This window comes from Taudactylus pleione, unplaced genomic scaffold (assembly GCF_031769625.1).
Source record: "Taudactylus pleione unplaced genomic scaffold, aTauple2 ptg000253l, whole genome shotgun sequence".
In the NCBI taxonomy this organism is placed as follows: Eukaryota; Metazoa; Chordata; class Amphibia; order Anura; family Myobatrachidae; genus Taudactylus; species Taudactylus pleione.
Window position 1 is genome coordinate 1,121,883 of NW_028284655.1, and position 20,322 is coordinate 1,142,204.

Genomic DNA, 20,322 nt, shown 5'->3' on the forward strand with positions numbered 1-20,322 from the left:
GCTCAGCCGTCTTCGCAGTAATTGACCCTCTGAGTAAGTCTATGCAGAATGGCCACCTGATCGGAGCCATCGGAACCACTTTATCTCTGTGCGGGATCGCAGACGCAGGTTACAACATGCCCTGAAAATGGCCGGGATATGCCCGCGTTTTTTGCCACCACTCCCCGTTTCCACCCCCGAATGGTCCCTGACTGTGAATCAGATTGCAAATAAATCCTCACTACCAGCGCCTTCGCTAATGTACCTTGGTGCATGCGCAGTGCGACCATGGTACATGTGCTAATGACCGATAATCACGCAACTGCGTAAATATCGGCATTGCGTCCACATCTGAATCAGGCCGTAGTCATTTCATAATTTGCTGACATTTACAAGTAAGTTATAAATATTTAAATATTGCAACATAAATGTCCTATTTCAAAAATGTACAATGGGATCCAATGGTTCTGTATAATTGGGTCTGATTCAGAGGCAAATAAAGCAGAAACAATGTTACATTTTATTATTTAGTCCAATAATCACTATAAAGCTGGAAGGCGGATCTCAGCCATAGGGCTTTTACAGAGCTCTATTGTATCACCAGGAGGCAGCTTGGACTCTGCTTGTTTTCACTACCAGAAAATTGAAACATGAGAAGTAGCGGTGAGTGGTAGTAGTGACTTGGCTGTGCTACCTGGGTAATTGTTACATGTTCTATCTTTTTTACTATTTATCAGAATTTGGCTCATATAGGTGGATATTGAACACTAACAATGTATGAAAACAACATGAACATATTTTATGCAGTTGCTTTACATTGTGTTATGGCCAGGGCTATTTTTCAGCAGGAACAAGCAGGAACTGAGACCCTGATTCAGAGCCGGACGCTCTGACAGAAAGTTCGCTCTGAATCAGGGCCGGGCTATTTTTTATAATTTTTTTAGAACGGCCTCCTGGTCGCTCGCATAGGAGTGGGTGACCACCCACAGCTATAGCGAGCGGCCAGGAAGATGGTCGTGATGGTGATGACCATCGCGACCATCGGGCTTGCGACAAGACCCTTGTGGTAGGGTCTCGTGGCCGCAAGCCCCAGAGAGATTTCGGGTCTAACAGAGCCGAAATCTCTCCCACTGATATCACTCGTGATGTCAGTGGGGCCGCCCCCAAACGGAGGCATTCACATGGGAACGCCTCCGCTTGGGCAGCCACTCCCCCGGTCTGCCCACCAAAGGGGGCGTGCTGTCACTCAACATCGACAGCACGCCCCCTTTGGTACGAGACCCGGAGCGACGGATTGCCCGTCGCTGTCCGGGTCTCGCGCATGCACACGACGGAGCCGACTCCGTCGTGCGCATGCGCTCTGGGCCACCATGGACCCACTTGCGAGCGCTCAGCGCTTGCGACCGGGTCTGAATGAGGCCCACAGTTCCTGAACCTCTCATTAACTATGACATAATGTCCTGGGTCAAAATGGATTTTCCATGAGATAAATTTTATCTCAAAGTCCGTTTTGAATGCCTTCTTTTGTAATTAATATATATATATATAGTATATATTTTCTTTAGCTCCACTTCCAGAAGCTCTACCCACAGTTTCTGAACCTATTTTCCCTAGAAAGATAGCCCTGGATATGGCCTAGGATATACAGGTGTTTGTCCTGTTTGTTTGAACTCCACGCCTCCAGTTTAACGTCAGGCTGGGGATGAGCCCAGCACTACTTTAGTAGCTGGGCTGCCTCCAGCCTTCGTCCTGCACTAAATGGATGCAGCGCGCATGCGCACAACATCCATTCCGCCATTTCTCCTGGGTGCCCAACCTCCCGACCACCCACGGGACACTTCATCCTGCAGGTGGAACAGCGGGGCAGTGCCCAAAAAACGTGACTGTCCCGCTAGAAATCTAGATGGTTGGAAGGGGTACGCCCTCTATGAGGTGGCGCCCCTGTTCGGCTGCACTGCTTGGAATGTGCCTCGAGCCGGCCTTGTGTGTCACCATAAATAGTAAGAAATGAATATTACATTACCTTGTTCTCCTGGCACCAGACTACATGGAATCTTCATAATGTTGGTACTTGTGACCAGGGTGAAGTACTGAGCACCAGTTTTGCAGTCCTTATAGGGGACCTTCATGGAGATGTCTAGTAATAGAAAGTTAGAAGTAATGGGTTGCTGTGCAGGTGCTGCTTGTGTAAATCATATTAATATTATACAATTGTATTACATTGCCTTACTTATTCCTTTTGTATAAATAACGTCTACCAGGGAAAGTCCTTTGGTCCATGTGTAGGCATTTGCTAATGATATTGTAACTACCTTTTACCTTACAATGCTAGTATTTTCTTCTGTCATCTGAGCAGCATAATTCACTTGAGATGTTTTGGTTATGGAAACCACTTTAAGAGCACTAGTGAGAATACTAGTCCTGGCGGTATACTAACTGCAGTACCACCCACACAGCACTCTTATCTGCAGCCACTGGCCAGATAGGATCATTCCATGGAATATGTTAGATGTGATTGAGGCAGTGTGAAGAATGGTCCCAATTACAATAACAATGGGGTACTTACTGCTTAGAGAATATTGCTGTCTGTAGAGAGTGTGCCCTGAACTAACCAGGAATGATCCTTATAGCAGCATAGTAACATCAGGCTTATAGTTCAGCTATTCTCTCACCCCATTACTGTTGACATGGGTAATAGTTTCTCACACCTAGGTAAATATCTTGAATAAAGAATTTTTAATGTATTTATTTTAGGAAAACTATTACACTGTAATAATGTATTAAAACAGACAAGAAAAATACAGCACTGAACAAAAAAACATACAATACAAGCCAAGAGGTATCTTTATCAGGCACAGTCCAGAATCTGAGTGTTCTAGCTGTCTTCTACCGCCGGCAAGGCAATTGTCCAGCACAGACATCTACCCACTTTCTGTAGGCACACCCCAGTGCAAAGATCCTCAAACATATGAAGATCGATTCAAACTTCAAAATTTTGCTTTATGCTTGCTGATCATGGACAGTAACATAAATGTCTGACAAGGGTCCTATTACCCTAGGATCACCATTCTGTTATCCCTGCTTTGATTCCCACTGCAGAGGGTTCTGGGTGTTGTGGAGAGCTAGTCTCCTTTTCTGCCCCGATTGCTGGCCCTTATCTACTGGGGTGGTTTCTGCCACTTTCTCCATGACTTCATACAGATGGCAGCTACATGAACTCTAGGGATAAGAGGCACATACAATGGACTGGATTCATATATAACAATTGTGACACAGTTAGGTTAGGGGGGTCCCTCTCCTGGGTAGAGGACTCCTTCCTTATACACACACACAGCAGCAGGGAAGCAGCACACCAGTCTGGATGCAAGTACAAGCTGGTCAGCGCCAGTCTTTATTGTACAATGTCAGAAATAACACAAAGAAAACATAAATGTAAATCCTAGCCCTGTCGGGACACTAACTTCACAGGTAGTTTCCTCACTACCAGAACCTGGCAGGGCCTAATGCCCTCGCCAGCAACAAAGCACAGCACAGTACTCACAGATAGGTTTTCCAAGTGTCTCTGAGCAAACTCCCTGTCTGCTCTCCCAGGTGAGACAATCAGCCCTCAACACACTAGGCTTATATTGGCCACTCTCAGGTGGGAACCCAATCAAGCCTGTTACCAAGCTGCGAGAACCAAAACCTGGAGTGGCCGTGGGTGGAGCCCTCCCTCTCCTCTCACCCACAACCCCCAGGTCCCAAACCGGCTTTTCAAAAAGCCGAAACTCAAGCCTGCTACAGTGCAGACTTTCTCCTGGGGGTTTAGAACACATAAGACAGGAATCTGGGACCAATGTACCTGCCACAGACCACTTTACCAGTGATCCTATCACATATCCCCCCCCTTTGTTTCGACCTGTGGGCTGGAACAACTGAAGCCCCCAAACAATGAACGCGTGACAACGCGTCTGCATTGGCCAGCTGGCTTCCTGGCCTGTGTTCCTCTGAAAATTTAAAAGTTTGTAACGCCAAGAACCATCTCGTAATTCTCGCATTACTGTCCTTATTTTCAGACATCCACTTCAGAGGGGCATGGTCAGTGATCAATTTGAACTTTCTTCCGACCAAGTAGTACCTGAGAGCCTCTAACGCCCACTTTATGGCCAACGCCTCCTTCTCCACTGTGGCATAGTTTCTCTCATGTACATTAAACTTTCTGCTAAGATAGAAAATAGGGTGTTCCTCACCCTCCTTGTTCTGGGACAGGACCGCTCCTATACCTACTTCTGATGCATCGGTTTGTACTATGAATTCCCTTTCAAAATTAGGAGTCATCAGGACTGGTTGGGAACACAACGCTACTTTCAACTCCTGAAAAGCTTTCTCTGCCTCAGGACTCCATTCTACCATGACTTTTTGTTTGCCTTTGGTCAGGTCAGTCAGTCGGACTGCCATGGTGGCAAAGTTGGGTATAAACCTCCTGTAGTACCCCGTAATTCCCAAGAAGGCTCTCACCTGCTTCTTATTCAGAGGCCCTGGCCAGTTTTGTATGGCATCAACTTTATTGAGCTGAGGCTTTATCAGGCCTCTGCCAATGGTGTATCCCAGATATTTTACTTCCTCCATGCCTAGACAACACTTTTTTGGGTTGGCTGTCAAACCTGCCTTATAGATGGAGTCCAACACTGCTTGTACCCTGGGTAAGTGAGACTGCCAATCAGGACTATGAACGACCACGTCATCCAGATAAGCAGCCGCATACCCTCTATGGGGCCTTACAATCCTGTCCATCATTCTTTGGAAGGTAGCAGGTGCCCCATGTAGCCCGAAGGGCAACATCTTGTACTGAAACAAGCCCTCTGGTGCTGAAAAAGCTGTCTTTTGTTTGGCGTTCTCGGTTAACGGTACTTGCCAATACCCTTTGGTTAGGTCAAGAGTGGTTAAATACCTTGCCGTCCCTAGTCTCTCAATCAGTTCATCCACTCTTGGCATCGGGTAGGCATCGAATTTTGAAACACTGTTCAACTTTCGGAAGTCATTGCAGAAACGCACACTCCCGTCGGGCTTTGGAATCAACACAATGGGACTTGACCATTCACTATGTGATTCTTCAATAACCCCTAACTCTAGCATATTTTTAATTTCTTTCGACACCGATTCTCTTTGTGCTTCTGGTAACCTATAGGGCTTTAGATTAACTTTAACCCCTGGGTCAGTGATGATGTCATGTTTAATGACCGAGGTTTTCCCAGGTACGTCAGAGAACAGCACCCTATTTCTAATCAGAAACTCCTTGACCTCTTGTTGTTGAATTGCGGACAGGGTTTTTGCCACTGTCACTTCGGGAACTAAGGGCCCTGGACTTACTGGAGGGTCTCGGACGGCCGACAGTACCGTTCTATCTTTCCAGGGCTTTAACAGATTTATATGGTATACCTGTTCCGACTTTCTTTTCCCCGGCTGGTAAACTTTGTAATTGACCTGCCCCACTCTTTCTAAGATTTCAAAGGGCCCTTGCCATTTAGCCAAAAGTTTATTTTCCACAGTGGGAACCAATACTAACACTCTGTCCCCAGGAGCAAAGCTGCGTAACTGAGCATTGCGGTTGTATACCCTCTGCTGTGCCCGTTGAGCCTGTTCCAGGTGCTCTCTCACTATCGGCACTCCCGCAGCAATTCTCTCCTGCATTTGAGAAACATACTCAATCACCATTTTGTAAGGACTAGACTGCCCCTCCCATGTCTCTTTGGCAATGTCTAGTAACCCCCTTGGGTGTCTCCCATACAACAAGTCGAAGGGGGAAAACCCGGTGGAGGACTGGGGAACTTCTCTTATGGCCAACAATAAATACGGCAATAAGTAGTCCCAATCCCTATCATCCTTGTCGACCACTTTCCTAAGCATGTGTTTTAACGTCTTGTTAAACCTCTCGACCAGCCCATCGGTTTGGGGGTGATAAACCGAAGTTCTTAACTGTTCGATTTTGAACAGGCGGCATAACTCTTTCATGACTTTGGACATAAACGGTGTACCCTGGTCAGTTAGTATCTCCTTAGGTATACCCAGCCTGCTAAAGACATGAACTAGCTCTCTGGCAATGGTCTTGGTTGACGTATTGCGCAACGGGATCGCTTCCGGGTACCTGGTAGCGTAATCCATTATGACCAGAATATACTGGTGTCCCCTGGCAGACTTCATTAAGGGTCCAACCAAATCCATCGCTATTCTTTCAAACGGCACCTCTATGATAGGCAATGGAACTAGTGGACCCTTAAAATGTGGCCTGGGAGCATGATACTGACACTCAGGGCAGGATGCGCAAAAGTCAGATACCTCTTTATGAAGCCCGGGCCAGAAAAACATCTGCATTATTCTCTCAGTGGTTTTCTCTACCCCTAGATGGCCTGCCGTTATATGACCATGGGCCAGATCCAACACTGTTCTTCTGTAGGCTTTGGGAACTATTAGTTGTTCCACAACATCTTCCCCCTTCTTAGTCACCTGATATAACAAATCCTGACACATTGCCATGTGGGGATAGGACAAAGGACTATCAGGGTCTACGGGTTTACCATCAACTACTTTTACATTCTCCCTGGCTTTTACCAAAGTAGGGTCATTCAACTGCTCCACGGCAAAGACCTCTCTTCTGACCTCTAAATCAGGCAGACGATCACCTGGCCCAACAACACTTCCCACCTCAATGGGAGGCACATCAGTTGGCGGGCCACCGTCACGTTCCGCATTCTCTAGTTCGCCAACCATAGTAGAAAAAGGGAATAACTCTGACTCAGAAGAAACTCCCTCCTCCACTACATCGACAACCTTCTCAAATGGATCGGGGTTGTTCACCTCTGGAACAAAACGGCTTTCCCACAACTTCCAGAAGTGAGCAAAGTCTCTCCCCAATATTGCATCGTACACCAGACCATGCACCAAACCCACAGAAACTATAGCAGAGCCACATGGTGTCTCGATGTTCACCTCGGCCGTAACATAATATCGAGTATCCCCATGTATGCAGGTCACACCAACAGTTTTCCCTGTATGCCTCAAGGGGTTCACCAGCTCAGCTTTTATAAGTGTCACCAAGCTACCAGAGTCTAACAGTGCCTCTACTCGGTTGCCATCTACTGTGAGTACACACATGTGCTTATCAGTCTCAGCCTGCCGGTCAGCCGTACAGGCTATCTGTGCAAAGAAAGACCCCCTGCGGTAGACATGAGCAGTATCACATTGCATAGGTTCAGTTGTAAGTGCACAATTAGCGGCAATATGGCCGAAGCCACCACATCGGAAACACTGAGTCATATTAAGGTCTAGTCGTTTACGGGGCAAGAACCTTCCCGGCCTGGCAGGCCTGTCTCCAGGTTCTACACCCTCAGTCTTAGGTACATTCCACCGCCCAGCACCCTTCTCCCCTGGAACAGTCTTACCAGTGTCTGTGGGAGTTCGCCGGTGCGCCATCGGGGCTCGGTGGGGCATACTCATCAGCTCCTCAGCCACCACGTACCTCTCCACCAGCTCGACCAACTGGTCCGTGGACTTAGGGTCTGCATGGCTCACTCACTTGCGCAGAGTCACAGGTAATGATCGCAGGTACCGGTCCATCACGACCCTTTCCACGATCTGTGGTCCCGTCAGCGTCTCGGGCTGTAGCCATTTTGAGGACAGATGGACGAGGTCATGCATCTGTGAACGTGGAGGCTTGTCCTTATGGAACTCCCAGCGGTGGACCCGTTGGGCACGAAGAAAGGTGGTGACTCCCAAGTGAGTTAGGATCTCCTGTTTTAGTTTTTTATAGTCCTTGGCATCAGCCATGCATAAGTCAAAATAGGCCTTTTGTGGCTCCCCAGACAAAAAAGGTGCCACCAGACTTGCTCACTGCTCCTTGGGCCAACTCTCCCTTTCGGCCGTTCTTTCAAATGCGGTGAGATAGGCCACCACATCATCGCCCGAAGTCATCTTCTGGAGGAAGTGACTGGCTCGTACGGAGTGAGTGGTGGTGGGAGGACCAGTACCAACATCTCTGGGCCGGGCGATCAGGTGCTGTACCACCTCTTTTATGGCCTGGCTGTTTTCCGCTAAGGCCCGGTGGGTTTCCTCGATGGCAACCTGTTGTTGCCCCTGGGCGGTCTCCAAGGCCAACAGTTGCACCCTGGTGGATTCCTGCTGAGCCCTGGTAGCTTCCTGCTGAAGTTTGTTCGTCTCCTGCTGAGCTCTGTTAGATTCCTGCTGAAGTTTGTTTGTCTCTTGCTGAGCTGCTGTAGCTTGGAGCAAGGCCTTAACAATGTCCTCCATTTTGTCCTGGAGTGTAGGTTGGAAGCTGAACCTTGCCTCTCTGAGCATTGGCTGACGCCTCCTCTATGGGACTCCAAGGACACAGTGTTATTTCCACACTCACAAATTGGGTGTCTGTCCCTTTAATTTTTAAATGGAAAGTTTTCCTCTCGCTGCAACTTCAGTGTGTGTGGGTGCCCGCATTCTCCACCATATTGTGACACAGTTAGGTTAGGGGGGTCCCTCTCCTGGGTAGAGGACTCCTTCCTTATACACACACACACAGCAGCAGGGAAGCAGCACACCAATCTGGATGCAAGTACAAGCTGGTCAGCGCCAGTCTTTATTGTACAATGTCAGAAATAACACAAAGAAAACATAAACGTAAATCCTAGCCCTGTCGGAGCACTAACTTCACAGGTAGTTCCCTCACTACCAGAACCTGGCAGGGCCTAATGCCCTCGCCAGCAACAAAGCACAACACAGTACTCACAGATAGGTTTTCCAAGTGTCTCTGAGCAAACTCCCTGTCTGCTCTCCCAGGTGAGACAATCAGCCCTCAACACACTAGGATTATATTGGCCACTCTCAGGTGGGAACCCAATCAAGCCTGTTACCAAGCTGCGAGAACCAAAACCTGGAGTGGCCGTGGGTGGAGCCCTCCCTCTCCTCTCACCCACAACCCCCAGGTCCCAAACCGGCTTTTCAAAAAGCCGAAACTCAAGCCTGCTACAGTGCAGACTTTCTCCTGGGGGTTTAGAACACATAAGACAGGAATCTGGGACCAATGTACCTGCCACAGACCACTTTACCAGTGATCCTATCACACAAATGAGCATAAACAATGCAGTAGGCCGATTGGGGTTCTCCTTTTTTGGTGCTGTGTAAAGCTTGGAGGTCCCGAGCATCGGCCATTGTGGTCTATAGTTCCCGAACCTCTAATGACCGGTATAGACGGTCGGTGGTCCTGGCACTGATGTGTGCTAATGAAAGTGCTTAAATTCAAGGACTTATACTGTATAACATTATATTAGATTTCAAAATACATTCTACAATTAGACCATTCTATGCCTATATGGCTACAATATATGAGAAGTGACACTGGAATTATACTGTACCTGATAAAATGGGGCCCAGTTGGGAATAACCTTCATTACTAGTGACTACTACTATGCTCTCATAAAGGTCTAGCATTGTTATCACTTTGACAGTAGGGTTTTACAATTAGCTAACAATTAACTGTGCTGTTGGGGACCAGGCATTTACAGACTCACTAACTTAGTAAATTCTAGATGCAGGACTTCCTTGCAGGTTGGGATATGTTTTTTTTGCAGTCAAATATTCTTTATTGGGAGCATCCTATGAAGCCCAATTTTTTGGAATTTTTTGGATAGTGGCACATCATATTTTATTGTGGCCACTGACTTCTGTAGTTTACTAAACATCAGAGACGGGCTTACTGATGCTGACACAACAAGCTTCAGATGATCATGATGTATGGGTGTGACAGTGTTAATCAGACACCTCAGTGAGATCTATCTAAAATTATTAATATTCTCCAAAATCTTAATCACCCAGATCTGCCACTGCTAAGTTCTGACACTCTTTAGCAAAAATTCAGTTACTACCTGACAGGGAAAAACAAAAATTATACAGAAATGCTATAAACCAATCAATTATATGTTTGAAATACAGGGCCTGATTCAGACTTGCAATGCAAGGGGTGCAAATACATAGTTTTTATTTGCATGTGGGGTAAATACTGGCTGCTTCTGCCAATAGCCCACAAATGCTGGACAGCTTTATTTTTACACTGCGATTTTAAATTTTAGTTTAGACACACCTCTAACAAATCTAAATCTCTCTGTACATTTAAATCTGCCCCATCTGCAGTGCAGCATTGGTTATACCAAAATGCTGAGTTACTTGTTCTATCTTAAGCTGGCCACACATCTAAAGTATCTGTCCAACCAGCCAACTAGTTGATTGGTTGGAATGAAAATCTGTAATGTATGGGAGTAACTGATAATCAGCAATTTGCTCCTAAATGCCAGTAAACAGATGAAAATGGTCGTTCTGACAAGTTTGTTAAATGTTTGATCTAAACAATTTGTTCAAACAACAGTTTTTGACTATTTCCAGTGTTTGGGAGCAAATTGCAGATTGTCATTTGCTTTCATACCTTACCAGATTTTAATTTCAACCAATCAACTAGTTGGCTGGTTGGACAGATAATCTTTAGATGTGTGGCCAACTTTGCTCTATTCCCAACTCTGAATCTGGCCCATAGTGTTAACAACCTAGCCTTACTGACATGTGACTCAAAAGTACAAAGACAGAACATTATTAAACATGACTAAAAAAGTCACAAAGCTTAATGAATTAAAAGAATAACAAAATTACGCACAGAAAAATTATTTCAAAGTGTTTTTTAAAAGAGCAAGAATGAACACAGAAACAATAATATCACACCAACATACTCTGTTGCCTGCAGAAGGCTAGACATTTAAACAATTCATCAGTAGAAAAGACTACTAGATCCCCTAGAGCCCCCAACCACTTTTTTCCACTTCAATCTCTGCCTTGTGACCTCGCTGAAAGAGGTGTGCTGGTACTGTATGTGGATTTTTACAGTGGTTTTTCACATACAATTTTCAAGTAAATTCTATATTCAGGAAACCTCTCACTTAGCATAACAGAGTTTTAATAATAATTGCATTAATCAGTATGTGACTTTATCTGTATAGGCATAAGAAACATTATTATGCAATATACACTCCTTAGGAAGCTCTATCAGTTCTTTGTGTTGCCTATCAGAGTGGTATTTAGGGTTGACATATATCATATAATTAATTTCACTGATTAAAAGCTGGTGTAGAGATTTTCCAAAACATGCACTTTCAAAACTTGGTTTTGCTGTATCTTGAAAAGATCCTCAACCAATGTTTTCTGTAGGCACAACATCTGGGCTTGTCAATAACAATAGATAGTAATATTCCCATAAGTAGCAGGGTTTAGGACTGTAATATTCAGCATTTATTAACCCATGGTTTACTTACAGTTGTTTTGCATGTACTCTTCTCATTGGGAGTAACCATGCCCATACCTGTATTTAGTTATTTTATTTTATTAACTCCTGTTTATGCCTTAGGGGAATGTTTATTATTATTTGCATCCAGCCCCCCCAACAAAAGATTGAAAATAAGAAATCTTTATTCACCAGGATGTATCATTTCTGAGTCGCCGGGACAGAGGTTCCAATAGAAGCCCATCCTGGCAATCAGTGACAAGTAATGCAATCACATTGCAATCACGTTACTACTTTCTTTGCCCCTCTCAGCTGCGCTACTATGCATAAGCCGACAGACATCGGGGCATGCGCAATCCGGAAAAAATCTGAGAAAGGTAGCCCGGAGTTTGGTAAATCTGGCCGCACAGCCGTCCCCATAGAAATCTATGGGGGCTGCTGTTGCTGTAAAAAATGGGACCAAGGCAGATATGGAAATATGTGTTTTTAGAGGATATGCCGCAAGTATACTTGGTCCCTTAATCACTACAGTTTTTCTTCTGGTAAGTGCTAACGTTTAGAGAAATGTGAATTGGTCCCGCACAGGATGTTGCAAATCATATGGGTAATATGTCTTATACAGTACCAACTTATAAGTGCAATAATGGACTACAAGTGTCAGTCCTGTGTTAAGATTGGCGGTGCTCCCAGGAATAAGTAAAAGATACTAACTAGTAGACAATATTTAGCTAGAGCTAAAAAAGAAAGAAAAATTCCTTTTTTGGGGCACTCTTTTCTTATATACAGTATGTATCATGTAATTAAAGAAAATTATAGCTGTGGCTACATGGTTATACAAATTTGTTACCAAAATCTTCGCCATGGACCATTCAATGTTATTATTATATGTTTATAAGCTTCACATGACAAGTGAGACTTTGTATGTAATTATTATAATTATGTGATGGGAGGATTTACAGACTCTTTAGGAGTGGAGATGTTACCCACAGGGCCGTAGAGAGCGCCGCCGTGCCCAGGTAAAGAGGGGGTGTGGCCTAATCGCGAGAGACGTGGCCATGCCCCCTTGAAGAAAAAAACAAAAACACACTTTTGCAGTGCCGCTCGCTGGGGAGGGGGCGCTGTGAGCACCTCAGCCCAGCGCAAAGCCAGGGGGGGTGGGGCGCGATCAGTGTGATCACTCCTCCCCTCAGGCATAGGAGATTGCTGCGGCTGGGCAGCCGCGAGCAATCTCCCACTGCATCCCAGCACACAGCTGGGCTGCTGCATGGGAAAAGAGGAGGGAGGGGGGGTGGCGCCGGACCCGGGCCCCCCGCTGGGCCCCTCTGGAAGCCCGGGCCCGGGTAAATTGTACCCGCCCCCCCTCTCGGCGCCCCTGAATACCCATAGCAACCAATCAGATATTACTTATCATTTATCTAGCACCTTCTAGAAGTTAATGGCTAGAATCTGTTTGGTTACTATGGGCAACATCTCCACTTCTCAAAACTCGCACTTTAGTAAATATATTCACTTACATGATACATATCTAAGAAAAGAGTGCCCCCAAAAAAGGATTTTTTCTTTCTTTTTTAGTTCTAGCTAAATATTGTCTACTAGTAAGTGCCAATGTTTATCAAAGAATTAAGCAGATGTTTGATGTATGCATATATCTGAAGTGGTCTTATATACTTCCCCAGATTTGTGCCGCTGTAAGGACATACTGTAGGACTGACTGGAATTCTCTATCACCTTCTATTTGCAATCTTTCTCTGTTGGCTTTAACTAAACTGTATTGTTTACTTCAGGCTTTACACTAAGAGGGGTATTCAATATGAAAGGTTAACTTCCCTGGCGAAGTTAACGTTTCATATCGGATTTTTTTTCTGCGTAAAGGTATGGTGCGCGCTCCAGCTTATCCCCGTATTCAATATCAAATTAACGAAAACTGGAAACTCCGAAGTTGGATTTGTGTAAAGTTACGAATTTTTCCTTAAAATAATTGTAAGACCCCCCCTAAAGTTGTAAAAACATGGGGGAACACTATGGGTACCCCCGTTTTAGCCTTTAATTGAAAGTCGGGGCTTTAAATAGCCGCAGCAGGTGTTTTTTTCCCGACATTGAAGAAGTGATGCAGAAGAGCACTTAGGTTATTTTTTTCATTTTTTTAAGTGGTCCCATCAAATTTGGGGTACATGAAAATGGGTACTAGCATATATTGGTGTCCCTAAAGTAAGTTTTTTTAAATTCTGCATTTGTGCACCTGCCGCTATAAATCTATTCTAGAAAACACCTGCCGCATACTTGCAGAATAGCCCTGAACCTATTTCCCTATTGTTTAACAATTTTCTCCCTTTTTTTTTTTTTGCACCCCAATTTTTAAATAAATTTTTTGGGGTGTCCCTATTTTTTTTTTAAACTTTTTTTGACACAGTTCTTTTTTAAATGTCAATCTCAGAGGTGCAGGCTATTTTTTTTAAGCCTGCACCCCTAAACCCCAATTCTGCACTTTTTTTCGACACCTATTCAATGGTGAAAAGTTATCACCGTTTTTTATCAAAGACTTTTCAAAACTGCGATAAATCTTTGATATTGAATACGGTGTAAAACTAAAACCAGTGATATTAACGCAAAAACGATAAAAAGTGCGATATTAACGCAAAAAACACCCATATTGCATACCCCTCTCAGAGATCATATTATTTGATGCATCTGCCATTTCCACTGCCCAGTCAGTGACGGCACCCTATAGGATGTGTAGCCAATAGGAAGGTATCTGAAACATGTAAGTGCAGTACAGTTGGAGAATACATAAAACAAAGACAGATTACTTTGCATGTGTTATAGTGATGGACCCCACGTATGCTGGGGATTACATACATGCATTTGAATTAACAACATTCAAATTAAAATATATATATATATTTTCCATGTGGTCTAGTGGATCATGTGACTCAATTACGAATGGGTTCGTCAGGGCTATGGAAAACTTGCTAAGTGCATGTCTGTGTTTTATATTAGGCCCTGTTGTGTCTTGCTGATGTAAGGATAGCAATATGTTGAAAATTCCAATTCTGTCAGGGATTTGTGCCAGGCATGGGGTCCTGCTACAAGTACAGCAATGTTTGTGTCACAACCCTGGCTAGTTTTTACCGTTTGTCTTGAGACTTACCTCTGCCGGCTGTTCTGTGGATCTGTGTGCAATTTGCCTGGGAGATCTGCTCTGAATCATACTGGCTGTAACACTTCTGTGTTGGACTGTGCTCTCCTTTCCACAGTGATTATTCACTTGGGCCTCCTCTGTCTGTGAACACTGCTAGCCTTGATTGGAGTTGCAGGTGTGGTTCTGAGTCTCATACTGAAGAAATGATCACTCCCTCTGCATGTTGTGCCCTCCACCACTCAGAGTGCTACTACCAGACCACCTGTCCGTATCCACCAATTGTTGCCAGACCCAGGGTATATATATCCTCCTCTGATAGTATTCTGGGCCTGAACATCTCGTTACTTCCTGTGGTGTACAGCTTGTGCTATAGCTGTCTCTCTGTGTACAAGTATATCCCAGGCTCCTGCTGGCAGCAACCTCTGGTGCATCTGGAATACCTGCTGGTTCTCAGACCAGTCATCCTGCTAACAGCAATACCTGGCATATCCAGAAATCCTGCTTACAGCAATACCTGGCATATCCAGAAATCCTGCTTACAGTAATATCTGGCATATCCAGAAATCCTGCTAACAGCTATACCTGGCGTATCCAGAAATCCTGCTGCATTCCCAGACGAGTACATTCAGCAATACTGCTACCAGTCACCCTCCGGTCCTAACCGGAGTTACAGCCATCCTCCATTACACTTGGAATCCAGTTACCCTCTGGTCCTATCCGGAGTTACAGGCGTCCTCCATTACACATGGAGTCCAGTTACCCTTCGGTCCTATCCGGAGTTACAGCTGACCTCCATTATACCTGGAGTCCAGTTATCTACTGATTCTACATACGGCTTCCTTAGCCGCACCTAGTAGCTTCCACGCTACCACCCATCATCTCACGGCTATCTAGCCGCACCAAGTAGCCTGTGCTACCATCATTCACCTCACAGCTACCTAGCCACTTCAAGTAGCCTCCGCGCTACCACCATCATTCACCTCACGGCTCCCTAGCCGCTCCAAGTACCTCCCATGCTACCATCACTCACCTCATGGCTCCCTAGCCGCACCAAGTAGCTTCCATGCTACCAACAATCACCTCACGGCGTCCTAGCCACTTCAAGTAGCTTCCATGCTACTGTTGTTCACCTCATGGCTCCCTAGCCACTTCAAGTAGCTTCCGTGCTACCATCGTTCACCTCAGTGCTCCCTAGCTGCTCCAAGTAGCTCCCATGCTACCATCGTTCACCTTACGGTTTCCCAGCCGCACCAAGTAGTTCCATGCTACCATCATCTTCTTTCTGGCTTCCTAGCCGCACTTAGCAGCTCCTGAGTTGCCATCACTTCATCAGTAACATCAGCACCATCACTGCTATATCAGCACAGTCCTGTGCTGTCATCAGTTTCCTACCATCCGTCTGCAAGCCCATCTACTGGCATCCCGTCCAGCTCAGTAAACCTCCCAGCCGGTCCTGGTCCAGTTCCTCCAAGTTTCCTACTGGTCCCACTCCTACGTTTCAAGTTTCTAGTTCCTGTCATCAAAGGCAGTTCTCACTGCTACACAATTCTTATGCAGTAGTGCTATTAACATAATCCATGATTCCAGCCAAGGCGGTCCCTGCTGAATCCAGCTCATCACCTGAGACAGGTAACTCAGACACCAATTATGACAGTTTGAATGTCAGAGGATATCTGAATATTGCTGTCAATCATGAACAGCACTCCATGGCTGCTGTGTACACATTTGTAAATGGGCTGTTTCAACAAGATAATACTCCACAAATCTATAAGAGGTGTTATACAATTATCATCAATAACAACCAATAATTACCACCAACACCACAGATTTTCCTGCTCATCTCTATGGGGTGCAAAGAAAAATCTGCACTGATATGGCAGCACCATGTTGTGACTGCCACTAATGGAATACCGCCCTATAAGCACTGGACACAACTGATTTATTAGCTGCCCTGTCATGAAATCTCATATCCGGAAAGTACCTACAGTAATAAAATTTATATAAAGTATATGTATATTGTTAATTTACCATATATATAATACATTTTATTTATATATATATATATATATATATATATATATATACACATATATATATATATATATATAACCAGAGGGTTAAGTAATTAATTTCTACATAGGCATATAAGTTGTAACACACAACCCTTGCTAGGCCCCACTGATGTTTGAAAAGAGATTGTAGTTGTAGTCTATCCATAGACTTGTCAGATTCACCTTTTGGGGTCAAACAAGACATAAATTGAGGGGCCCTAACTTGTACCTGTCATTATTAGAGATGTATAATGAGCCATCCATAGCTTATATGGTGTTATTGCCACATTCCATTGTAAGATGTGTAGAGATGCTAAGCATTATGGGCTATTCAAACAAAGGGGTTTTGAGAGTTTATCTCCAGACATTAGGACACGTCATTACTGTATTTCTTTGTCTAAGTATATGTTAGTGCTTTTAGAGCATGTGCAAGACATAAGAATGGTCCATGCTATGTTGTACCAATCAGTGCTTGATACCCAGTATGGTATATAAATCAAGACATAGACAAAGGCTTTTTGGCTCGTGCATGGACCTGAGACTGCAGTAGGGTGCATGCAATGTAACTTGAATGACCTGGGTGTTGTGAAATGAGGGCTCCCCATGATTGAATGAATGGATGTGTTGTTTAGGAAACAGGAAGGTTCATATATATACAATATTGAGGTTTGTACAGTAGGCTGTATACAGTATATATATTTAGTTAACCGGAGGGTGGTTAAAAGGTGGAACTTTTAAAGTAAGATATCTGGTGCACAGACACAAACATTTATGATAAGGTTGTTGTGAAGAATGTTTAGTAGAAAGAGAATAGAGACAGGTAGAAGAGATAATTGCAGCAGGATAAGTAAATGCTTATTTTGTTTTGTTGTTATGGTTTATCTCACACTGATTATTTGTTTAAGCCAACAGGTTGCTGGTTGGAACAGGAGATGAGAGAACATCGCTGGAGGTGTGCCTGAGATGACGGTGGCCAAAGAGTCCAGGAGGATAACAGAGTTAGAAGATCTGATGGCACAACCATTACATACATCTATGTGTATTCTGCAAAACTGAACTTGTGCCTTATATTGGTTGGATCCACACTCACCAATATTCTCAAGACTTTTTCAATATTTAATTGAACTGAACTTTACTGATATTAATTACCTTATAAGTAACTGATATATTTGATATAATCATGTATTATTCACTGTTTTATTAGTGTATTCACATGATATAAAGGAATATATATATATATGTAGAGATTTAGAAATGACACAAGAGTTCAGTGATGCTTATTGACAGATTCTGCAATACAGCCAGAGTGGTCAAGTCCTGAATGGAAATGTTTCTTTAGTGGTATTTTATGTTATTTGTTATATGTCATCATGATACTAACCTTGTTATATTATATGTTGTTACATTCTGTGTAAGGACAAGTAGTGAAAGTACAATGGAGGTTTAGATTTTGCAATGGCGATCATGTTTCTTATATTTGATGTAGAAATCAGGGTGGAATGTAACCAGTGGGTTAAATAATTAATTTCTACATAGACATATAAGTTGTAACACCTATACCCTTGCTGGGCCCCACTGAGGTTTGAAAAGAGATTGTAGTTATAATCTATCCATAGACTTGTCAGATTCACTTTTTGGGGTCAAGCAAGACATAAATTGAGGGGCCCTAACTTGTACCTGTCATTATTAGAGATGTATAATGAGCCATCCATAGCTTATATGGTGTTATCAGTAGACAGTTATCCACATTCCATTGTAAGATGTGTAGAGATGCTCAGCATTATTGGCTATTCGAATAAAGGGGCTTTAAGAGTTTATCTCCAGACATTAGGACACGTCATTACTGTATTTCTTTGTCTAAGTATATGTTAGTGCTTACAGAGCATGTGCAAGGTATAATAATGGTCCATGCTATGTTGTACCAATCAGTGCTTGATACCCAGTATGGCATATAAATCAAGACATAGACAAAGGCTTTTTGGCTCGTGCATGTACCTGAGACTGCAGTAGGGTGCATGCAATGTAACTTGAATGACCTGGGTGTTGTGAAATGAGTGCTCCCCAGATGAAGAGGAAGTACATCTTATATTGAAGATGATGAATTACCAGTGTCATCTGAATACCTAGACAAAAGTTGAGAATACTGTATACTTTGTATGTTAATTGTTTGTTTGTTACTTGTAAATAAAGTGTGTTCATTTGTACTCACTCAAATGGTCACATGTGTACTATTTCATTTCGATCAGAACAAAGCCCACCGTTATGCACTTGGTGTCGAGAAGTGGGATCGAAAGGGTTAAATAGTGTATGACCAATTGACTGATTCTGTAAAAAAAGGCAATATGATGTTTTGCTTTTTCTCTTGCTGCCCTGTCTATTGTATTGTGTATGTGTCCTCTGTCTCATTCTTATGAGAAAGGATTGTGATTTAGCTGAAATCACATTGTATGTTGTTTTGTCTTTTTCTTTTAAAAAGAAAGAAAATTGAGAAAAAATGCTTTGCAAATTGTTAAAACGTGAAAATTGCAAAAGGTAGATTACAGAATAAATTGATGAAATTTCAGAAATGTGTTAAAAAAAAATCTCAGTTTAATCCAATGAGTTTGGGGATGCCTATACAAAGTTGTAGTGATTTGAGGTTTTTGAAAGCTACTGATTTTGAATCAGAAGATGAAATTTTGCCATTATGTGTTTCTGAAATTGTTGACAGTGTCCCTTTCAGAAATTCTGTAGGGAGGGGTACTGAGCTTTTAGAAGCAAGAGTTGAGATGTCAAGTGGTGAATTACACACAGCAGCTAGTTCAGAAATGAGTGAGTTTGAGATACACAGAGAAGTGTGTGAAGTTATACAGATAGAATTTCAGGCTAAAATTAAGCAATGTACTCACACTACAGAAAATGTGTTTGATCAGAGAAGTGATTGTGTGATGAAAATGTCTGAAGATTTGACAAAATGTGAACAAAATGTTGAAACCTATGAACTCAGGGAATATGTCCAGAAATCAGAGTCAAAATTGAATGCAAATTAGGTTTCTGATAATATGCCATTGGTTTGTGGTACTCCTGAGGTGAATGATGGTATGCCTGAATTACCAGTCACTGGCCCATTTGCCATACATTGTGCAATGAATGAAAACCAGGAAGTGTCTGAGTACCCATTAAAAGGGGTGTCGCTAAGTGAATGGGTGGTGATGATGCCTTTTGCCTTGCCCAATGAGACAAAAGCCAAAGGGTGGGACATAGGTAGGATTTCAGTAAAAGACCATGCCCCTGAGACTGAAGACTCCCCCCGTGACAACATTACTTTTACATGGCATGAACCTCAGCATGTCATTGTTGAGTTTAAAAATGCAAAAAGTGAAAAAGATGTGTTTTCTGATGAAACATTCATTGCAAATGATGTTCATGGTTTACTTGCTAATTGTGGAAAGGTTGGTGTGGGGTACACACTGACTAACCACAAGGGGCTTACATGCATTACAGACACACTGATTGTGGGAATATTTTGTGACAAAGTTGCAGATTTTGTGCACGGTAACGAAATTTGCATCCCAGTGTATTTCCTTACAAAGCCTTACCAGCCAAAGGTTTTGAAGCAGCTGAAAGACACACAGTTGCTAACGACAATGGCAGAAACTCTGATGCTGATTGAGGAGATTAAACTGCTACTTGCTGGCCGTGTGAAATTTAAACCAATATTTGAACTGTCCATATTGGATTTCTTAATGATCACAACTCCACAGTGGTGGGAAGATTTCCAAGACAGACAGCATTATTGGTTCATGGACCATGGTGTTGCCTACACCTATACAGGACTTTTGTGGAGCTTTGCTGGAGCAAAGCAGCTATCTTTACAAGCTGAC

The 20,322-nt window shown here is 43.5% G+C and overlaps 1 protein-coding gene across 1 annotated transcript in view; it reads right to left on the reverse strand.

The window, feature by feature from the left end:
* The window catches only part of LOC148515090 (adhesion G protein-coupled receptor E3-like), a 79,517-nt gene that overhangs the window by 20,974 nt on the left and 38,221 nt on the right, over nucleotides 1-20,322 (reverse strand). The window contains exon 7 of the mRNA XM_088480438.1: nucleotides 2,003-2,116. Within this exon, the coding sequence (XP_088336564.1) occupies nucleotides 2,003-2,116 (114 nt within the window). The remainder of the gene's footprint in view (nucleotides 1-2,002; nucleotides 2,117-20,322) is intronic.